The following is a 23,515-nucleotide window of genomic DNA, read 5'->3' on the forward strand; positions in this document are numbered from 1 at the left end:
CACAAAAAAACACAAAATACATATATTCAAAAAGGCACATAGAAACTCACTTGACTCCCCCCTAAGAGATAGTCTACATTCCTTTCAGACTAACTATGTAAGTTTAGATCAGATGTAGCTTAAATTCAAAGAAACAGTGTTGATGACAGCTGAGAGATTCACACCAAGTTCAATAATTAGAGATGGAACAGATCCGCCACAGTAGAAAAAGTAGGTCAGAATACTGTTGCAGAAGCAACAAAAAAAAGAGTGCCGGATTTAAAAGAATGCAACACCTTCGAGATTGGTGTCTCTTACAGAAGTTAAAATTTAGCGTGGACATCAATGTCCACAATCAAACTCTGTGAAAAAAATCGAGCAGAAAATCCGACGACATTCTGGTCACAAGTAAATTACACTAGCGGCAAGACACAATCGGTACCTTCACTGGGTGATACAATGGTCACATTACCAACAGCTGCACCACTAAAGTGGGTTTACTAAACATGCTTTCATGGAATTCATTTGTCAAAAAAGGTGGAGTAAATATTCCGGAATTTGAATCAACAACAGCTGCCAACATCAGTAACTTGGAATTAGATACATTTAGTGTAGCAAAGAAACTTAAATCATTCAATAAAGCAGTTCTTCTGGCCCAGACAGTAGACCCATTGGGTTCCTTTCAGAAAACGCTGATGAAATCGCACCATATTTAGCACTATACAACCATTTATTCAATGAAAGATCCAGAAATAGGGACTGGAAAATTGCACACATCACACCAATACAAAAGAAAAGAAATAAAAGTAATATGCTGAATTATGAACCCATATAACTGACACCAATTGCAGCAGGATTCTGGAACACATACTTTGTTCAAACATCATGAAATATCATGAAGAAAATGATCTACTGACACATAGTCAGCAGAGATCAGAAAATATTGTTCTTGTGAACACTCACATGAAGAAATGAGAGTATGGATCTCAAGCTGATTCCATATTTCTAAATTTCCAGAAGACTTTTCACACAATTTCTCATAAGCGACTTCTAAGCAAATTGCATGTCTGTGGAGTATTGTCGTGGTATTGCAACTTAATTCACGCTTTCCTCTCAGAAAGGTTTATAGTTCATAGTAATTGATGGAAAACCATCATGTGAAACAGAAGTGATATCTGGCGATCCCCAAGAAACTGTAATATGCCTTCTGATGTTCCTAAGCTATATAAATGATTTAGGTGACAGTATGAGCAGCCCTCTTAGATTGTTTGCAGATTATTTACCATCTAGTAAAGTCCTCAGATGATCAAAACCAACCGCAAAATGATTTAGACAAGAAAATTGGCAGCTGTCTCTAAACAATAAAAAGTGTGGGATCCTCCACACGAGTATGAAAAAGAATACTTTAAATTTCTATATTCTGAGAAAGAAAGTTGCTACTCGCCATATAGCGGAGATGCTGAGTCGCAGATAGGCACGAATTTAATTAAGTTACACAAATTTAAAGGCTGTCAATTCAGTTTAAAAACTAGGGATTACAACTTAATTTGGAACCATCACACAGAAAATGTTGTAGTGAAGGTGAAACAAAGACTGTATTTTATTGGCAAAACAGAAGCTACAACACCTCTGCTAAAGGACCACCTACACTAATCTTGTCCATTCTATTCTGTAGTACTGCTGAGCAATATGCGATTCTTACCATATACTACTGATGAAAGACACTGAAAAAGTTCTACGAGGGGCAGCTCATTCTATATTATCAGAAAGAGGGTGAAGAGTGTCACAGATACAATATGAGAGCTGAAGTGAAAACCATTAAAACAAGGGTATTGTTTGTTGCAATGGGTTACCAAATTTCTACTCAGAATGTAAAGATATTTTGTGACCTCTCACCTATAGAGAGAGAAATGACAATTACAATAAAATATGAAAAATCTGAACTTTGTTTTTCCCAAGTGATATTCATCATTAGAACAAAAGAGAAATAGACTGAAAGTGGTTTGATGAATCCTCTGCCAAACATACTTAAGTGTGAATTGCAAGGCAGTCACACAGATGTAACTATGTGATCACAAATATCCGTACACCCCCAAAAACATATGTTTTTCATATTAGGTGCATTGTGCTACAACCTACTGCCAGGTACTCCATATCAGCGACCTCAGTAGTCATTAGACATCATGAGAGAGCATAATGGGTCACTCCGTGGAATTCATGGACTTCAAACTTGGTCACGTGGTTGGGTGTCGTATGTGTCATATGTCTGTACGCAAGATTTCCACACTTCTGAACATCCCTAGGTCCACTGTTTCCGATGTGACAGTGAAATGGAAATGTGAAGGGACACACACAGTACAAAAGCATACAGGCCGACCTCATCTGTTGACTGACACGAGACAGCCGATAGTTGAAGGGGGTCGTAATGTGTAACAGGCAGACATCTATACAGACTATCACACAGGAATTCCAAACTGCATCAGGATCCACTGCAAGTACTATGACAGCTAGGCGGGAAGTGATACAACTTGGATTTCATGGTCGAGCAGCTGCTCCTAAGCAACACATCACACAGGTAAATGCCAAACGACGCCTCGCTTGGTGTAAGGAGTGTAAACGTTGCATGATTGAAGAGTGGAAAAACGTTGTATGGAGTGACGAATCATGGTACATGGTGGTGATCCGATGGCAGGGTGCGGGTATGGCAAATGCCCAGTGAACATCATCTGCCAGCGTGTGTAGTGCCAACAGTAAAATTCAGAGGCGGTGGTGTTATGGCGTGTTTGTGTTTTTCATGAAGGGGGCTTGCATCCCTTGTTGTTTTGCGAGGCACTGTCACAGCACAGGCCTACATTGATGTTCTGAGCAACTTTTTGCTTCCCACTGTTAAGGAGCAATTCGGGGATGGCGACTGCATCTTTCAACACAATCAAGCACCTGTTCATAATGCACAGCCTGTGGCACACTGGTTACACGACAAGAACATCCCTGTAATGGACTGGCCTGCAAAGAATCCTGACCTGAATCCTATAGAACACCTTTGGGATGTTTTGGAAAGCTGACTTCATGCCAGGCCTCACCGACCGACATCGATACCTCTCCTCAGTGCAGCACTCAGTGAAGAATGGGCTGCCATTGCCCAAGAAACCTTCCAGCACCTGAGTGAATGTATGCCTGTGACAGTAGAAGCTGTCATCAAGGCTAAGGATGGGCCAACACCATACTGAATTCCAGCATTACCGACAGAGGCCGCCACAAACTTTTAAATCATTTTCAGCCAGGTGTCCAGATACTTTTGATCACATAGTGTAGATGGAGATCCCATATGAGGATGGCTTCACCTAAATATGGAATACTTCAAGGAAACTGCTCTCACAACAGCATGCCTGAACCTGAATCAATAAGTGTACTACACATTCCTGATCTGCCCACATGGTGATGAATCCCAACAGGAATTCCTGTGCCACCTGTAACAGCATATACAATGTCACGTTCAACATGCAGGTGGAAGAAAATCGATATCTACTATTTCTAGATACTCTAATATAGAATTTCCAGATAACACACTTGGAAATTCCCTCTACAGGATGAAAACACACATGGACATGTACCTGAATGCCAATAGCTGCCACCATCCCGCATAACACAAGTCAATGCTTACTATCCTGGTACACAGTGAGTGAGCCATATGCAATAAGAAAAGTTTGTTTATCAAGTTACAGTATCTTCTGTGTGGGACCTTCAGCAAAAATGGATACTCAGAGATACAACCAAGAGCATGGAGAAAAAAAAAAAAAAAACCAGAAGAAAGAACCAAGCACCTGGATTTCCATCCATACACAGCCAAAATTGCAAGGATAATGGAGGAATGAAACAGTTAAAAATCGAGAATATTCTTGCCTCGGTCAAAGACCAACTAAAGCTACAGGCACCAAGCGTCCACAGCATTAGTTGCGAATGTGACATTCAGTACATCAGCCAGATGCAGCATTGCATTTCGCAGCAATGTTCGGAGGACGTGAGGAGAATATGTCTTGGTCAGACCAATATGTCTATAGTGGAAGATCACAGAATCAACAGGACACACATTTCTTTATCAATGGACAAATGTAATGTGCTGCATTAGCAAGTTCTGGAATTCAATCATCAAAGAACAGTACAACTAAGACTGCTGATGATCTTGTCAACTGGCACAGCGGTTTCCAACTGAGCTCAGCATGGAATGTAGCAGTAGCAAAAATAAGTCGTGCATACTCTGATGTGAGAGCAGCAGAGAAAGTGGGTGGAATAGACAGGCTGTGCCAGTACTCAATGACCAGACCCTCCTTCATCCCACTGGGGAGCTTTCCCACCAAATGTCACAAGTCTCTTCCACACTGGTTGGCCCACCCATTGGACTATTGGTAGAGAAGTATGTGGTCCAACAGCCATACAGGAACAAACTGGACATGAACCTGACACTTCGTCTGAAGATGATGAGCAGAAAACAAATCAGAACATTGTGTTTATACAATGGCACGATTTGGCTGATAACCTGAGAAGACTTTTCCATTTAAAAGAAGAATGCCAATTAGAAGCCCGCCTCTGTCAAAATACCAGCGTGGCCAGATGGCCAGTTTCAGTGTGGGTCTTGTAGTGGCAGAGGTCACGTAGGCACCCTGCAACACACTGTCGAAATGTCTCAAAATGTTGGTACCTCCTCAGCGTACTGCCTGTAGGTGCCGACCCACTGTATGACATAAGTGCTAAAATTGCAGGTCCTGGTGAGCACATGGAATTCGGCAACAGGCCCTGGCTCAATACCACATCACTACACTGGTTGGGAGCACAGAAGGGCAGAGAGAGAGGTGGAGGAGAGGGACCACCAAAAGTAAGAGGTGTTACAGAAACAAAGGATTTGTTGTAGTCAGAGTTCTCAGCTGTGCAATTCAGAAATGCTGGAGTTGATAGGTAGTCCATACGGCACAGGGTGTGAAGCAGTCATTAAAGTCAACCATGCAGTAATTGCTTGGCAGGCTCACATAGAATGCCACACAGAGATTGCAGCTATGTTGGTAGGCAACACAGCTGCTTTCACAGATGATGTGGCCTTTATGGGCTAGAAATACCTATAACAGGACAAGGAGTTCGGAACAGGGGTGGAATAGGGACATACAAGGATGATGTGTAGGTTCTGTGACTGGTCGATTGTCACTATGGGATGAGTATGGAGGGCAGTGGGGAGGATATTTCTCATTTCAGGGCACGAAGAACAGTAGTCAAAATCCTGGCAAAGAACATGATACAGTTTTTCCAGTCCTGGGTGGTACTGATTCATGAGGAGGACATTTCTACGTGGCCATGCAGTGGGTATGCGAGGGGTAGTAGATGACTGGGGAGACAAGTTTTAGGAGATCTGGTTCTGTACAAGACGTGCTTGAGGCCAGAAACACTATGAAATCAAAGGATTGTTGTAAGGACAATTGTCATCAAAACTATAAAGAGTAAGTTTTTAAGCTTTTTATGGAGAAGGGTTTGGGAGTCCTTCAGTACCCCATAAGAATCTTGTAGGACTAGTTTGTCCAGGTTCCCTTCATCCCATTCCATCACACTAACAGAAGAGTTCAACTGCAACACTGCCAGGCTCTCCGCTGCATGCCATTCTCCTTTTTGCTGGTCAGCACCTTTTCCAGCACACAGACACCATAAGTAATTTTGAGCAACGACCAAATGAATGGAATGAGGGCAGAAAGGTAGAAACACATACATCACATAAAATTTCAATTACAGTCAGTCTTGTTCATTTAAGCTGATTTATTTATTAAATACACATACCTGGCTGGTTTTCAAAACGCAATAAAACAAAAACCAGAGAGACAGAATAAACAACTGTACTTGTGACTTTTCCTATCAGTATTTCTAAATACAGCTGGAGAGCAAGGAAAGAAGGGCATGGGGCATTCAGGCATAAAGATCTGTAACACAATCCCAGATTCGATGAAGGTGCAGAGGATATCCAGACAAAGACAAGTGAAACCCCTACTTTACATTTTTGTTTGATCCTGAGTTAAAAAATGCAAAATTGAGGAAAATGTAGAATTGAAAAAATGTTAAAACCCCTAAAATACAAGCAGAAGCAAATGTAATTGGCATATATGATTAAATACTGTAAACCATTCCAATATATTGTATAAAATCCATATAAGTGAACGAAATTAAATGTACATTATGATTTATATATAATAATTTTTTGTAATGAATTTCTTCGGTTCTTAAAAAAATCACAGATGTGTAACAGTAGTTAAAACTAACCAGAAAATTGAAATTGGCATCTGGGTACAAGATAATCGAGCTCTTTCCAACATGCAACAACCACAAATTATAAGTCACAACAAGCATTTTTGAGAGATCTTTCCTCTGTGCTCACCCAGAAAAAAGAACATGTGAACTGAACTGAAAAATGTGAAAGGTGTCAGAATCAGTCATAAGATGGGAAGGGCCGGGGGAGGGGGGGGGAGGGGGGGGTGGTTTCCTTATGTAGCCAATGGCACTGCAGCATAGTCTGGTGACACAAGCACAGTGATCTCTAGTGTACTGCTTGTAAACTTTTCTTTGTTCATTGTGCTGAGTTGTCAAAGTAGAGCATTCTGCAGTATTGTCAGCACATGCCATTTGCACTTAGAACTTGTCACTTGCTGTAGTGTAAACATAGCAGGTTTTGTGAAAGCACATATACGTGGACAAGTTTCCCTTCACATGTTGTACTTATTTATACCAATGAACATGAAATAAATTTAAGCCTGTTTCTCTGTCCCAGCAATCCACTACATTCATAACAATCTGTCTGCCATCACAATGCATAAAACACCATTGATGACAGCAACGAAGATGTAAACAGGTCATTGCACAACTGTTCACTGAACAGGTCCTGTTAATTGTTGGTGTTGCACTTAGCAAATGGAGTAGCCTACATTGGCTGCAGCCAGTATAGGCACTATACCTTCCAGATTCTGTTGACAGGCTCTGAGCACAACTACTGTAAGTAAAATTAATGCACAGAGGTGAAGGGTGTATGCAGTATAACTACATAAATTAAACCTAAGGGGAAGCTGCAATCACTCCATTTGCTATACACTGATCGCATCAGCCACACTTTGGAAGAAGCCACCATGTAAGTTTGCTGTTTATCATTCTATATGCTAGAAGTCACTGCATTAGCGTGACATCACATTATACAGCTTTTGGCTGCAGGTGCAAAACAAACATCCAAATATTGTAATCCAGCAGCTTTCATCACATTTCACAATTTTCAGTTTATTTCACCATGTAGGCTATAAATTCTTGCTACTTTTGAGGTGTAGATAAAATGAAAGAACCCTCAAAACTTCATGTTTTAACCCATTAGCGCCGTGCGTTGCCATATGGCAATGTTTGTAACACTTTTTTAAAATCGTTGATTCCACGACATCAACCAAGCGAGAGTGTTGGCAGCACTGGATTCTGTTTTGCAAGACTGTAAAGATCACTACAATGCAACAGTTTTAACAATACCTTTAAATTCTGCGGTGTAAGCAGAGTTGGAAGTCGTCGTTTGCTGAATGACGAAGAAAAATGGAGTATAAGTTCGAGTAAGTATGTTTTACACAGTAACTTACAATATATAATTTGGTTTTTTAGTATGGTTGAGTTTTAAATACTCAAATATATATTCTTTGGAGATTACTGCTTGCTGTGAAATAAATTACATTCATTTAGGCCGTATGAACATCGGTGTTGCCATATGGCAATGCTAGGCGCTTGTACTCACAAGGGAACCTCCCCATAGCACCCCCCTGAGATTTAGTTATAAGTTGGCACAGTGGATAGGCCTTGAAAAACTGAACACAGATCAATCGAGAAAACAGGAAGAAGTTGTGTGAAACTATCAAAAAAATAAGCAAAATATACAAACTGAGTAGTCCATGCGCAAGATAGACAACATCAAGGATAGTGTGAGCTCAGGAGCGCCGTGGTCCCGTGGTTAGTGTGAGCAGCTGCGGAACGAGAGGTCCTTTGTTCAAGTCTTCCCTTGAGTGAAAAGTTTAATTTTTTATTTTCAGTTATGAAAGTTCAGGCACTCACACGTAATCAACTTCGCTCTCCAAAATTCCAGGACATGTTCAGATTTGCTTGGACATATGCAGGGTTTGACGGTCTACACATGGAAAAATTTGAAAACATTAAAAACATATGTTTTGACAGAGGACAGGGAAAACCGTGCGACTGTGAAACTGTTGCATTCATTTGTTGCAGTTTATGTGACAAACTCTTATGTTTTCATAACTTTTTTGGGAGTGATTATCACATCCACATGAAAACCTAAATCGGGCAAGGTAGAAGAATCTTTTTACCCATTCGCCAAATGCGCAAGTTAGGTGGGTCGACAACATATTCCTGTCACGTGACGCACATGCCGTCACCAGTGTCATATAGAATATATCAGACGTGTTTTCCTGTGGAGGAATCGGTTGACCTATGACCCTGCGATCAAATGTTTTCGGTTCCCATTGGAGAGGCACGTCCTTTCGTCTACTAATCGCACGGTTTTGCAGTGCAGTCGCAAAACACAGACACTAAACTTATTGCAGTGAATAGAGATGTCAATGAACGAACGGACAGATCATAACTTTGTGAAAATAAAGAAAGTAAACTTTTCACTCTAGGGAAGACTTGAGCCGCAAAAATAAAGAAAATGAACTTTTCACTCGAGGGAAGACTTGAACCGCGAAAATAAAGAAAGTAAAATTGCACTTGATAGAAGACTTGAACCAAGGACCTTTCGTTCTGCAGCTGCTCACGCTAACCATGGGACCACGGCGCTCCTGATCTAACGCTATCCATGATGTTGCTAATGTTGCACATGTACTACTCAGTTTGTATATTTTGTTTATTTTTTCATAGTTCCACACAACTTCTTCCTGTTTTCTCGATTGATCTGTATTCAGTTTTTCAAGGCCTATCCACTGTGCCAACTTATAACTAAATCTGAGGGGGGTACGATGGGGAGGTTCCCTTGTCAGTGAAAGGATGAATTTTCTTGTTTTAGAAGAAGTTTCTCGTTTGCTGAGGCACTGGAGATTCTTTATAATGACGATATTGAAGGTGATGTGTTTGTTGAGCCCCCAGATCCGAATAGGAAGAATGATGGATTATTGTATGTACGGTGGCTGGGCAACTCAGTTGTCACAATGATCTCTTCTTCATGTGGTGCACAAGAAGTTGGCCAAGTCAAGAGATTCTCGCAACTAAAAAAGCGAAATAATATGATTCCCAGACCAAAACTGGTAGCCAAATATAATACACATATGGGAGGCACTGAGCAGATGGATCAGAATCTAGCGTGCTATCGCATTGTAATAAGAAGCAAGAAATGGTATTGGTGTCTCTTTACATGAATGTTAGATGTCGCCATAGAAAACAGTTGGATTTTGTATAATACAGCAAGAAACCAAACTATTTCTCAGCTTGATTTCAAGAGAGAAGTAGCAACAGTGTACTTGCAAAGACATCAAGCTTTACCAAAAGGAGCCGGGAGACCATCTGCATCAAGGGCATGTTCCGACAGCCGCATATCAGATTCAATTAGGTTTGATAAGACTGACCACCTCGTCCAGCACACAGAAGGAAAGAAGAAGAAAAGGTGTGCACGCAAGGACTGTAAATCTATTGTGAGAACAATGTGTTCAAAGTGTAATGTGGGATTGTGTATTGACTGTTTTATTCCATTTCATGTAAAATAATGCTGAGTTCAAGGTTTGACTTTTGATTATGAATTGTACTGTGTTATAAAGTATCAGTTGTATGATGAAGACTGAATAATAAATTTGAACCAAACTTTCATATGTAATCTTATTTCAATAACCAACTTATTTCAGTTGAAGTTGTAATCCATATAAATTTAGGTAGTGAAAGCACCAAGTGTTGCCATATGGCAACATCAAATATCTCACTAATGGCGGTAATGACTTTCGTCGAAACAACTCTGTTGTGTAATTTATGCCTTTTACAGACATAATAATGCAATTTTTTTAAAAATCATGAAAAAATTAATTCCGGCGCTAATGGACTAAGGCAAAATTTGTGGCAGTAGAGTGATGGAAAATGGCTCAGTTACCTTGTACATGACTAGCATAGGTGACAATCTTTTCAATTAACGTGCTGTACAGTATTAATAGTACCGAAACCAACTTTGCTTCCTAATACATCTTTTATATGATATAAAGTGTTGAAATTTCTTTCTTGTTTGTTTATGGATTTGCAATTGGGTTATGTCAGTTCATGTTATGAGTGTTGGTGAAATTGCTACATAAGAGCAGAACAACGAAATTCTCACACAAACTATGATTTATAGCTTCTGTGCCTGTTTGTACTGCATAATCCAGTACTTTAGGAATTTCACATTGACAGTCCTGTTCTGTTGCAGCCACAATCTAGCAGTAACTGCATCAAAACTGTGCAGTGAAGCTAAACATTGCAAGCTGTAGTAGACAAAAAGTTCTAGCCTCATGCATAACTTTATTCCTAGATATGTTTAATCATGTAATTGCTGAATTGTGTAACTCCATACATAATTTGTCAAAAAAAGGTCACTGAAGTAACTTTACATTAAGCCAAAGATCGAGACATTAAGAAGTCGAGATGCATCTTTGTCTTATCATCATGTTTATTTTACCTTTATCATCTTTGGAATCAGTAATGTACTTGAAAATGGGCTTATAACCCAAAACCAAGGTTGTGCAGTAATCATAATAAAATTTATGAAACAATGCAAAAAAACAGTGTTTGTTTAGTTGCAAGTTGTGTTGGCAACACTGATCGTGGGTTACATCAGTATCTCCTCACTCACGTCTCCCTTTCCACAATGGCCTAAAATATTCCCTTTACTCTGACATAACCTGTGATGTGAACTGTCTGCCTTTTGTGCCTCTTTTAATTTCTTCAATCACATCGAATGTCAGTAGGAATAAAACAGTACGAAGACAAGCAAAAATCAGGATCACTGTGCAAGAACTTGAATCGTGGTCCTCCTGAACATCAGTCAAGTGTGTTAATAACTGCACCACCTCACTAAGTCATTTGCAATTCTTTCTGTTAACAGTGGAGAGGTGGATGTGTTGATGTAGATCTTGTTTGATAAGCAGGACCATCTCAACACCGCAATGAATAGTAAGTGTTGTGCAACTGGCAAACAGCTTCATTTATATGGATGTAAGTTCGTACCTGTAAAGTATATGACTTTTATAGTTGCAGTAAAAGTGTCAGAAATATTAACCGAGCAACTTCACACAAATCAGACAAGCTATTAAACTGATTTATTTCTTAATACTGTACTCTCACACTTATAACTGAGTGCAGACATATCCCACTATGTTCTCTTGGAAAAATTATTGTGGTGTCAGTTGACAATACATATGTCTGCCTTGCAAATGATTTTGCATATGTATAACTGTTATGTGCATGACTATCATGAATGGCTTGTGCAACTAGTGTTGCGTTTGTGTCATTAAGGATGACAACAGAAATAACATGAAGGGAGAGGATGACAGGAGTGTCAACAATTACCTTACCCTTTCAAATAATGCAAAGGGGCCCCACATTAGTTCACAAGTCTTAACTCTACGGGAGGCTTTGGGGAAGTCTGGGATTTAGCCCAAACTATGTGCTGACACTTTGGTCTTCAGAAATCATATGACAACATATCCCTGATCACCAGGTAAATTCTTGTGATGAAATTTTTTTTTACCCACCAGCAACCCTCAAACTGAACAATACTGTAATAGGAAAAGATAGGTAGCTACTTACCATAAAGAAGACATGTTAAGTTACAGACAGCCACAATTAAAAGACACATTCACAATGCTTTTGGCCACTGCCTTCATCAGCAAAAGAGAAACACACACCATTCATTAAAACAAGCAAGCACGCCTCATGCACCCATGACTGCTAACTCCTCTAAGGTCAGAAAAGCCTGAGTTGCCAGAGTTGGCAGTCACGCAGCATGTGTGAGGTGTGCTTGCTTGTTTGTATCAATGGTGTCCGATTCTCTGTTTCTCTTCTTCTAATGAAGACTGTGGCCAAAAGCTTTGTGTAAGTGTCTTAATTGTGCCTGTCTGCAAGTAACTTAATGTGTCTTCTTAATGGCAAGTGGCAATCTATCTTTCCCTAGATAGTTGATATTCCTATGTGGAGTTTCCATTGTTCAATACTGCAATAGCATAAGAACCTTGGCTACAAAGGTGAGTGTATTTCTTCATATAAATCAGTCAATTTAATGGTATACAGCATGTACTACACAACTATGATCTAGTAAACCTGTTTTCAAAACCTTTTGGGAAAGAAATATGTAATTCATAAACATTATTAGCAAAGGACAATAATGAGTCATCATACATTATCAAATTATTATTTCTCACCTGTGGTGGCTGCTGTATAGGAATAGCACCACCATGTATTGGAACATGTGTTGCAGGTCTGATGGATGGCACCTGGTAATATTTGTCAGCAGCCTCCTGTGCAGTCTGAAAAGCTGCTGCCCCTTTCTGAGAACTATGTTCCATTGGTTGGTGCAATGGTGCCATGTATGCTGTTGGAAATTACAACATAATCAGAAAATCTGCAATCAAATTTATTTAGTATATGAAATCATGGCTCTGTTGAACTTGAAAGACATAACAATGCAAGGTCTCTCTACGGACATTATTGAAATTTACATTATATCATTCAGCCCAAGAAATCTTAGCAGGCAATGTGACCAGTTACAGCCCACGTGCTGTTGGCTGTCTTTAGGTCTCCAATGTGGCCTATGTTGTTTATAGTTCAGAATAATGTCCAGTATGCGTTTTGGAGTGTTACACTGGGGGTATCTCCAACAATCTAGTGACACTATATTCCAACAAGTTTACCATTTTACACCAACTCTTCAACACACTACAGCACATAATACTTCTTCCATAGCTTGCCTATTTGCAGAACAAATCATTAAATGGATACATGTAGGAATCACATACTCAACAGCTTTTCAGTCTAATTTCCACCAAGATACAATAGCAATTAAAAATGAAGTCATATGGCAGAAGTTTGGCAAAAATACTTCAAAAAATGCAACCGACACCTTTAAGTCAATTTTATGCTGAACAGATGGGCTAATAGTTTCAAAAAATACAGATCCTTTGGCAGTGATTTGATCAATTTAATTCAGAACTTCAATAGCTTACTTGAATCACTGTTAGTTACAGAAAGTACAAACATCATCCATTTCATATCATTTCTCCAATGTGTTGCAATGTTTTTGTGCAGCAGAACCCTTTGTGAAAGAATTCTGGTCAACATCTTTGTCTTTCTAAACCAGTCTTCCACTTTTAATTTACTGTATCTAATACTAATTTGTTGCTATCATTTCTCTCATGTAACTTTTTTACATGTAACATTTTTACCTCTTCAGTATAACTTCCACTGGAACATGGTTAATAAAGTAAGTCACAGTTTATCAAAACACTTAGCCCTTACTCTGGCACAATTTTACTACAGGCATCCAGTCTCCCTTGCCTTGAATATTTTCTGGTTGAAGTTTTTTTTATATTAATTGCTACACCAACAACAATAACTTTAAAAAATATGTAGCACAGTTACTAGTAATGATACTCATTTTAATTCATTTCCTTTTTCCCTACTGAGAGGGAAATTTAAACTTGCCCTGTGGAGGTTTCCAACTCCAACAAAATAACAGTGAATGGTGTTATGACTTCAGCAAACACGCAACATAATATATGTTGAAGATTGTTATGAGAAAGTCTCACATGTACCTCCCTGCAGCAAACTGTCGGCAAAAGAAGAAGATTACAAGAAAGTTTAATGAAATAAATAAGTAATTACAATAATAATACTGAGATTAAAAATTGTAAGAAATTGCAAAAAGCAAAAACTTCTTTACTAAGAATGTGTAACAATAATAAATAAACTGGAAATCCAAAACTGTTGGATCAGTCGTCCAGGGATTCTTTTAAAGAATCTTCCCATCAGAAAGTAACCTAGTCTACAAGACTTCAAACAAAAAGTCCATAACAATATCTAATGATATATCACAGAAACCACAGACCATCAGTCTCTTAACAAAATAACTCATACAGAAGAAAATTAAACTACAGTTTATAACAAAACTTCAGAAACAATGCTACTACTTTATCAGATTGTATGACTACAATTTAAATATGAAATAGCAATTTCCACAGTCCATAAATTATAGTGGTATAAACGTGCAATATATTTTATTTTGTCTCCCAAAGCATGCTCTCTACCAGATCCTTATCATGAAAAATTCAAAGTTAACTTCCATAGACTTGTGGCTTCCTGTTTCATTTCCTAATAATCGTGTATTTTCACAAGTTACGTTCTCTAATGTTTTAAAATATATTTGTTATTTACGGCTACTTGTTTTGATACCATTGCCTGAATGAGTATTTCCTTAACACAGAGGATTTAACAAACACCCAACAGAAAAAAATTCTGTCCTATACTTGTAAATATAGCTCCCTTGTACTTAACACCCTGCTTGTCTTCAATGAGATCAAAGACTTAGCAAAGCATTTTCTACGTTTCCTCATTATTTTGTCTTGTTTCGCCTGCGTATTTTCTGACAGTACGGAATCTCATACAAAATTCTGTCCCTGAAATAAAGACACTGCAAAAGCAATCATACCTTGGCTATGTGGTGCCACACTGGTACGTGGTTGTCCAAGATAGATGCTGTGCTGTTGCTGAGGCTGTTTTCCCTCGTCACGTGGTGGGGCTGCTGGCTGCGGATACTGTGAAGTGTAAGTATACACAGTCTGTCCACTGCCAGGAGATGGAGCATAGCTGACTGTCGTCACCGCAGGAGGGTAGAAAGGCTGAGAGTTGGCATACTGTGTTCCCTCTGCAGACATGGAGTGATCAGCAATCAGCTACAGCACTCCAATATCTTCTATTTTAACTGGGAACTGGGACTGTTTCCTAGAGTCTTACTTTTAAATCTTTTCAGAGAACTTTTTTGAAACCAAAGAGACCTACGTAAAAATTTTCAATATATGGGCATCTTGTGTGTATTATTTAGTAGCATATCTTCTAATTAGGAAACAATCAGAGACACACAGAAAACACTACTTACAATACAAATCTAGAAAAACATAGCAACCGAATTTGTTATTTAGAAAGTCCAAACAAGAAGGAATAATATTACATATGGCAAAAACATACCAATAAGAGTGTACTCAACTAGTACAGTTACATTTAGTCAACCGACAGCACATATAACAGCACCTCTTATTGTGATCCATCAGAAACCACACTTTCTCTCAAAGGTGTTAATGTGAAGAACAAGGAAAGAAAGAACACACATATTGCATGCAGAAAGTGAAGCTACAAAGATGCAAGATCAAGGTGTAAATGCACATATACCTCTGCAGGTTCCCAAGTCACAAGATAGATGCATAAACACTCAAGAAAAATCAATATGTTTTGGACTCAATTTCTCACTTATATGAAACTAATATGACTGGGGCATTAGTAGGAAGCATGTTGTCACTGTGGCACAAGACATGGCACACCTAATAGACGTGCGTATAAAGTCTGGTTTGTTGGCACACTGTTTGGTTTTGTCACTGCCTAACCAAAATGACTGAAATTAATGCAAAATTGAGTATCTGTGCCTCAGCTATAGAGAGAGGCCATATGGTTAAAAGAAATAGAGAGTGCTAAACTATCTTACTCTAACCTCAATCTGCATGTAATTTTAATATCTGAACATAACTTTTACAAACAGTATTATATTACACCAAAACCTACGGTATTTTCTTCCACCAACTGTTAATGTACAGACTTTGTTACTTTTAAACCAGAGCCACTCTGGCCAGAAAGCCATCTTGCACACAATATCTGTTTATACCCACATCATGTGGCAGAGCTATGGAGCACTTAAGCTTATAACAAATACTACTAGCACAACATTAACTGGCATAAGTGGTGTATTACTGAACATTTACATAACATGTATGTATTCTGTTTCTACATTTTCAGTATTTCTTACAATATAATTATAATCATCGTCATTATTACTAATATGAACCATATTCTGCTTCGCACAAACTGATTCTGAGTGGATGCACCAGCAAATAGGGGACGGAAAATTTTGCCTGGGCTGTGTTTCGAAGTCCAACAGCACATAAATAAAAATAGGAGCTAGTTTCCTTCTGGTTGCACTACTTTTATGTGTGTCTAAACTTCAAGCAGCACTGCCTATATGGACAAGTCCCTAACAACCAAGACACCTCACAGCAAATGTATCACATATGACCACATGCCTTACATAAATACTGAACCAACAATGTTGACAAGCCATTTTGGTCACTCTCAACATCGGTCCTGTTTGCCTCCAAACAATGTTCTGTGATATCTCTCACAAGCTGCTCTCATGTAGTTCTGATTTGATTATGTGACTGAGGTTCTATTGTACTGTGTTGGTAATGAAATTTGACTGCAGCTTTGGACTAATTGGTAGTGACTAACTGGTAGTGTTTAATACTTACTTTGCCTTGTCTTCTCATCACCGTTAATGATGTGCATTTTAGTGTGGCTGTGACACTTAATAGAGTGCTGTGTTTCTCAGATAAAAAATAGCTTTTCGTGGATATTTGAGAAACAGAAGAAAAGCAATCTGTTGCATGGAGGTGGTGAGTATAAGATGTTAATATTATGAAAAGGGTAGATTGCTGAGTCGTGATAGGCACAACAAAAAGAATTCACACAATTACAGCTTTTGGCCATTAAGGCCTTTGTCAGCAATAGAATCTTTTTGTTGTGCCTATTGCGACTCAGCATCTCTGCTATATGGTTAGCAGTCATTTTGTTGTGCCTGTCTGCAACTCAACATCTCTGCTACATGGTAGTAGCAAACTATCCTTTTCATAACATTGTCATAATTCCATCCTGGATTTTCCATTTTTTGAGTATAAAATGTGAAGAGCAATGCTGAGAATAACAGAATAGTTCAATGCAATGTTCTTTCTTGTCATTTACCATCAGCAATGCAGTGAGCTGAACTGTGTGCAGTGTGGTATAGCCATTAGCATTGCACGCTGGGGTGCTGTGGGTCACCAGTTCAAACCTGACATCGTCCCTCAATAAGACTGGATAATACTGGCAATAAGGTAGTCAATGCAGACTTTTATCCATCAATTCCCAATTGTCTACTTTGGGAACCTCATCAAGAGGTTAATTCCAATTTGGAGGTATGGTGCTGCTGCAAGGTGGAACTGGTTCCAGATGCCCTGGAAGTAACTGGGACCACGTGCTTCAATTGCTGACATTCCCTACACTTGCTCACATAGTGTTTAACATATTGCTGGATAGAGATACCTGTGTCTGATTCTGTCTAGAGTTTTCACGAATCACAGATGATCAGATGGCTTAGCATCATGGAAAAAATTCATGATAGATTATCACAGATGATCTGAGATGATGAAGAGCCATTTCCCTCCCATCTGTCCTACACTGTATGAACTTTAAGCCAAAATAATTTGAAAATTGTTGCACTATTGTGATAAAATGAATTTTTTGTGATGAAATAAACAGGATTTTAAAAATAATTAATAAGTGCTTTGGCAGACACAAACAAAGGAGATACTGAAGCACACCTGGCTGCACCTTCAGAGCAAACCTTCTGCTTACACAGGCACAAAACCAAGCAAGTCTATGTCCATTCTTGTTGTTGAGTAGGATAAGGTTGGACTGTATCAATGGAAATGGAAATGAGCATTTGGAGTCATTGGCCGGGAGAGCCCCTTGCGGGGCAGCAGGTCCGGTTGCTGTGGTGCAGGTCTTATTACATTCGACACCACATTGGACACAGTGTGTGCCGGATGGGGATGAAATGATGATGAAGACAACACAACACCCAGTCCCTGAGTGGAGAAAATTCTCTGACACAGCCGGGAATCGAACCCAGGCCCATACGACGGCAATCCGTCATGCTGACCACTCAGCTATCAGGGTGGACACTGTATCAATGATGACAGGACAATGATTCTATTACATGTACTAAAAAACAGACCTCCACAGGGTGAATGTTATGAAGGGATATAAACTTCTGAATACAGTCAAAAAGATACTTTCCAAGCTACCAGGAAACACTGATGCTGTAAAATGGCCGCAGGAGATGAAACACACTAAAGCACAATCGGGCACAATTAAGCCACTGTGAGTGATTTAGCTTTCATGTTCAAATGCATGTGGCTATCTTCCCAATATAAAGACTTGTTGACAGAGCAACAGACAACCTCTTGGGAAGGAATTTAAGAATTTTGGCCACATTGCTAGTTGAGAAACTGTAGAAAGTTTCATAGACAAGCTATCTGGTTTAAATTTTTATTTTTTTCCTTTCTTTTGCTGACATCAATGATTATTTTATTTCTGAGTGTGATGTACAGAAATGTGATACACAACATCTAATAAATCCAATGCAAATGATCAAAATATTTTCATTTTCAATATTACCCTTAAAAACTATAAAATATGGCCAAAGTATTGAACAAAAGCCAAACAGGAAGTTGTTGGAAAATAAAATAAAAAATGAGGAAACTCAGCACTGAAATCTGCAAATAATAATACTGAAATTGGCGAATAAGATTCGCTTCCAGAAATAAATAAAATCTTAATTATTAGTACAATATTTTAGAAGGTTATACAGGTCAACAACATGCTATAATCAACAAGTGCATTAAGCAGTTAGGGAGGGTTTATTTCTGTTAGCCATATCACATCTACCCTCATGTAACATTTTTAGTCAGTTTTCCACAGCCCATAAGGTTGGCAGGTCTTATAGCTTATTTCCAAAATAGTACCACCATATACAACATTTACAGAAATAAAACATCAAAAGTACCCAAGACCAAAGATCCACTACAGACAGCATATTCAAGTGTACGATCTATCTATAATTACAGGTTTCCTTATTCACGTTTGACTTCCTTGCGATTTTCACCTCACAATCATAAAATAATGGTATTGCATGATAACTACTGGACTTTTATCATGAATAACACTATCAGTGAGGATATTCAGGAATAGGCTACAACTGCAGCATATAAACCATATGTTTCAATTGGAAATTTAGCATAATGCTGACTGCAGATGACATGGATAAAAACTTAAAAATTCAACACACACAATCTCAAATACTGCATTATAATAAAAATTTCATAAGCTTAAACACAAAAAGTAAAGTTCAATGATTTCTGTACTTACTATTCCACAAAACAGCACGAACATACTCATGTCCCCTACGGCCATCATCTACTTCTGCAAAAACACGATAATTTATATTTAAAATGTGAATGGCAACAAGCAAGAAAATGAAGACAGCTATGTAATGAAAACTTATATGCTTTGTTCCCAACAGTTATTCTAAAATCATTTTACCTTGTTTGAAAAAGAGTCAGCTGGCAATGACCTAGATGCTAATAATGTAGGAAAAGACAGTTTGCTACAATAAACAAGACACATCAAGTTGCAGTCAGGCACAGTTAAAAAGACACTCACATACAGTTAGCAGCCACAGCCTTTGTCAGTAAAACACACACACACACACACACACACACACACACACATAAAAAAGCAAGCACGCCTCATGCACACAAGACCGCTGTCTCCAGCATCTTGGACTGAAATGCCTGCGATGCTGGAGTTGGCAGTCATGTTTGCATGACGTGTGTTTGCTTGCTTGTGTGTGCGTGTGTGTGTGTGTGTGTGTGTGTGTGTGTGTGTGTTTTACTGACAAAGGCTCTGGCCAAAAGCTATATGTGAGTATCTTTTAATTGTGCCTGTCTGCAACTTGACGTATCTTCTTTACGGTAAGTATCAATCTGTCTTTTCCTGTATTGTTGATATTCCTATCTGGAGTTTCCATTGTTTGAATAGATTTAAATAAGAGTTTCAAAACTGGAATACAGGTAGAACCTCATATCATTTAGATACACATGCAAAATATTTTCAATCTAATTAACGCTGATGTAACTGCCTAACACAATCTTCTACTTTTAACTGTGTATCTATACAAATATATATAACATCTTTAAAAAATTTCTGAACTAAAATTGAAAAAAATAATACATACAAAAGTCACACGATAACCTACACAAAACACATTAATTCATTAAATATATCAGTAAAGTTCACACACCCCAATCTATTTATTTATTAACAGCTACAAAACCAACAGAGGAACTAAGGGATTTAAAAAAGGGACAGAAGATGACAATTAATTAAGCAGTTCTTTCAAGACAAAACCCGGAAATACATGGAGAGCAATGTGTAGAAATTGGATTCCACCTGTCTTTGCATACACCACAGTACGACAGAACTTGTGACAATAGATGAACACCATGTAGCCCCCTCTCGTGGATCTAAAGAAGATATGCGGAACAAAAAGGGAAGGCCAAAGGAACGACTATCGGTATGCAGCAGAGACAAAAGAGAAATGACACAAAGCTTCAAGAAACTTGACTAATAACAGTTGGGATTTCTTATCTGGAGAATACAGAACATGATTCAGCGATGAATTATTGTGTTACCCATTTACACCAAGTTTAACTGCGTCACAGTTGTCCAGTGAATCAGATATCAAATGAGAAGTTAGTTTGGAAATGTGTAGTCACTTATTAAATACACTGCATTAAAATTTGGAAGTATTATTTTTGAAAATTTGCACTTATCATCTGTGTATGCTCAAAATAGTTTAATGTGTTATAAGTTTCTAACCATACTGGTAAACACAAAAGGACTCAGCATTTTCTGCTTGCCATCCAGGTCCACTCAATTTCCTTTGCCATAGCACACTGTTTCCAATTGCTAAATGCTACTTTCCAGTTATATGTTCTGAAAAATGAGCAGAGTATTTTGCTTTTAAATGCAGTGGTGATTATACAGTGCGCGATCCTTCCATTGCATGTTTTGGAAACAGCACTGATTAGACGGAAGTCAGAATGTTTGCTTTTTGTGACCTGTGAGATTATAGTGTACAATGTAGGTGTAGAATATATATTTGTCCGTATTACAGAAAAAGATTTTTCAGTAGCCTTTATGGTGCACTACATCAGTGCAAACAGAAGTGAAATTGCCTTCCAAATTCACTTCTCCAATTCTCTGAGACTCAAGTATAAAGTTTGGTTGCTGACTTCCTCCCTTGGTTTCCGACATTCCCTTCTTAGTTTATTTGTACCTATCAAGTCAGCTGTGTTATGTTTCGTAGACAGTAAGCAAACATTCTTCCACTTAAAGCAGAGAATGTTTTGTTCCCCACTTACTGAGCTGCTTCAAAATATCAACATGCATTGTTTTTCTATCATGTCATACAGTTTCTGCTACATTCACTGATTTGTTAATTATTTTTCTGACTAGATCTGGATAACAGCACCAATTACCTTAAAATAGTGTATGGTCTCTGTCACAAAAACAGTTCACACATGTTTAGCACAGCATTATTGCTTACAGTCAGACTGCTACCATCTAAATTTTTACATACGAGGTGTGATCAAAAAGTACAGTTTTTTTTTTTTTTTTTTTTTTTTAATTTTGAGGGCCTTATACCTCCGATTTCCAAATTTTTTTTATTTTGTTGGTACATATGCTCATGAAGTGAGTCAGCAATTTCAGCTATATATTTGTTTGTTTGCTTATTGTTGACAGTCGAAAAGGTTATACATGTTTTAGAGTGCTTGGCAAATTTTTAGTTTTGAAAAAGATGGATAAAAGAAACTGCATTAAATTTTGATTGAAAATGGAATAAAGTGCAGTACTGCATTCGAAATGTTGACTCTGGCTTTTGGCAAATCTACTATGAGTAAGACAAGAGTTTACGAGTGGTATAAATGTTTCAAAGAGAGTTGAGAAGATTTTGAAGACAATGACTGCCCTGGATACCCTGGCACATCAATTACTAAAGGCATTGCGGAAGTAGGAAAGAAAATGGTTCTGGAAAATCACCAAATCATCATCAGAGGGTTTGCCGGTGATGTCGGTATATCCTTTAGCACATGCCAAGCAATTTTTTCAGATGTTTTGGGCATGAAACATGTAGGAGCAAAGTCTGTTTCAAAATTGTTGAATTTTGACCAAAAACAACATTGCGTAGACATCACTCAGGAACCGCTAAGTGAAATCAGCAATGATCTAGAAACTCACAAGAAGGTTATGACAGGTGTTGAAAAACAGGTATACAGGTATGACAACAAAACCAAAGCCCAATCATCCCAACGAAAACTGCCTGAAGAGCTAAGACAGAAACAAATTCGACAAGTTTGACCACATTTGAAGGTTCTTCTCACTTTTTTCTTCAATTGAAATGGGTTGGTGCATCGTGAGTTCCTGCCTTATGGCTGTACAGTCAATAAAGAAGTTATGTGCCACTTGCATGCAGCAGTCTGAAGAAAACAACAAGACCTGTCGCAAAACCTCTTGTGGAAATTGCAACACAATAATGCTCCCACTCACACTTTGTAGCATTTGCCTGCTTGATTTCCTCGTTTTTTTTTTTTTTTTTTATCCTCAGTGTCAACATACTGCAATGCTACACTGGCTGAAAAATGGGTTGTGGAAGTACAACACTGACTACTTTAAATAATGTAGCCAACACGCACACATTTGCGTTTCACAGTACTTTACTTTCACTTTTCACCCCCCCCCCCCCCCCCCCTCACCACCACCCAAATAATACACACTTATATGGCCAGTGCACTATTGTTTAACTCTCAATAAGCCTCATAAATAGGTTGCAAGCAAACATCCACATACTGCTACAATAGTTACCTGTTGAACATCTACCAGCAGTAAAAGCCTAACCACATAGTCCACATTTCTTGAAGAATAAAAACTATGTATGGAAACACACTGTCATTGTTTTAACACACAGCCTAATTGTGTTACACTTATTTCACAGTAGATGCATTGTTGTTGATCTAAACAATACAGGTTTCTCATTTGAAACTCAGCCATGGACTGGCTGTCTCGGGACTAAAAATGTAGCCCTTATATATCATCACAATAATAGCTACTGAAACTACACATTGTTTGAAGTTAAATTTACAAAAATTACAATTAAAACTTATTCACTAAATTAGCTGAATATACTTTCCTTCTACAACAAGAGTTGGGCCGAATTTTTTGTTTTTGGGCCGAATTTTTTGTTTAAATCCCGAAATTAACAAATATGTTGTTCTACCATGAACCGACTGAAATTCTGCTAAAAGTTAACAAATATTGTTACACAAACAATACTTTTGGCAAAACTGTTAATTACTTTGGAATTAAAGAAGGGCTGACTTTGCTAACATGTTTTCAAACAGAGCCAAATAAATACTTAAAGAATGCTAGTGTTTAACCTTCCAAACATTTATAATTATTATAGAATTTATATATGAACCATGGACCTCGCCGTTGGTGGGGAGGCTTGCGTGCCTCAGCAATACGGATAGCCGTACCGTATGTGCAACCA

At 38.3% G+C, this 23,515-nt stretch overlaps 1 protein-coding gene across 1 annotated transcript in view; it reads right to left on the reverse strand.

Annotated features, from left to right (window-relative positions):
* The window catches only part of LOC126203001 (G protein pathway suppressor 2), a 132,950-nt gene that overhangs the window by 33,689 nt on the left and 75,746 nt on the right, over positions 1 to 23,515 (reverse strand). Inside the window, exons 5-7 of the mRNA XM_049937199.1 lie at positions 19,273 to 19,326; positions 14,693 to 14,908; positions 12,411 to 12,580 (exon numbers count right to left, since the gene is read on the reverse strand). Coding sequence (XP_049793156.1) covers positions 12,411 to 12,580; positions 14,693 to 14,908; positions 19,273 to 19,326 — 440 coding nt within the window. The remainder of the gene's footprint in view (positions 1 to 12,410; positions 12,581 to 14,692; positions 14,909 to 19,272; positions 19,327 to 23,515) is intronic.

This window comes from Schistocerca nitens, chromosome 9 (genome assembly GCF_023898315.1).
Source record: "Schistocerca nitens isolate TAMUIC-IGC-003100 chromosome 9, iqSchNite1.1, whole genome shotgun sequence".
Lineage (NCBI taxonomy): Eukaryota > Metazoa > Arthropoda > Insecta > Orthoptera > Acrididae > Schistocerca > Schistocerca nitens.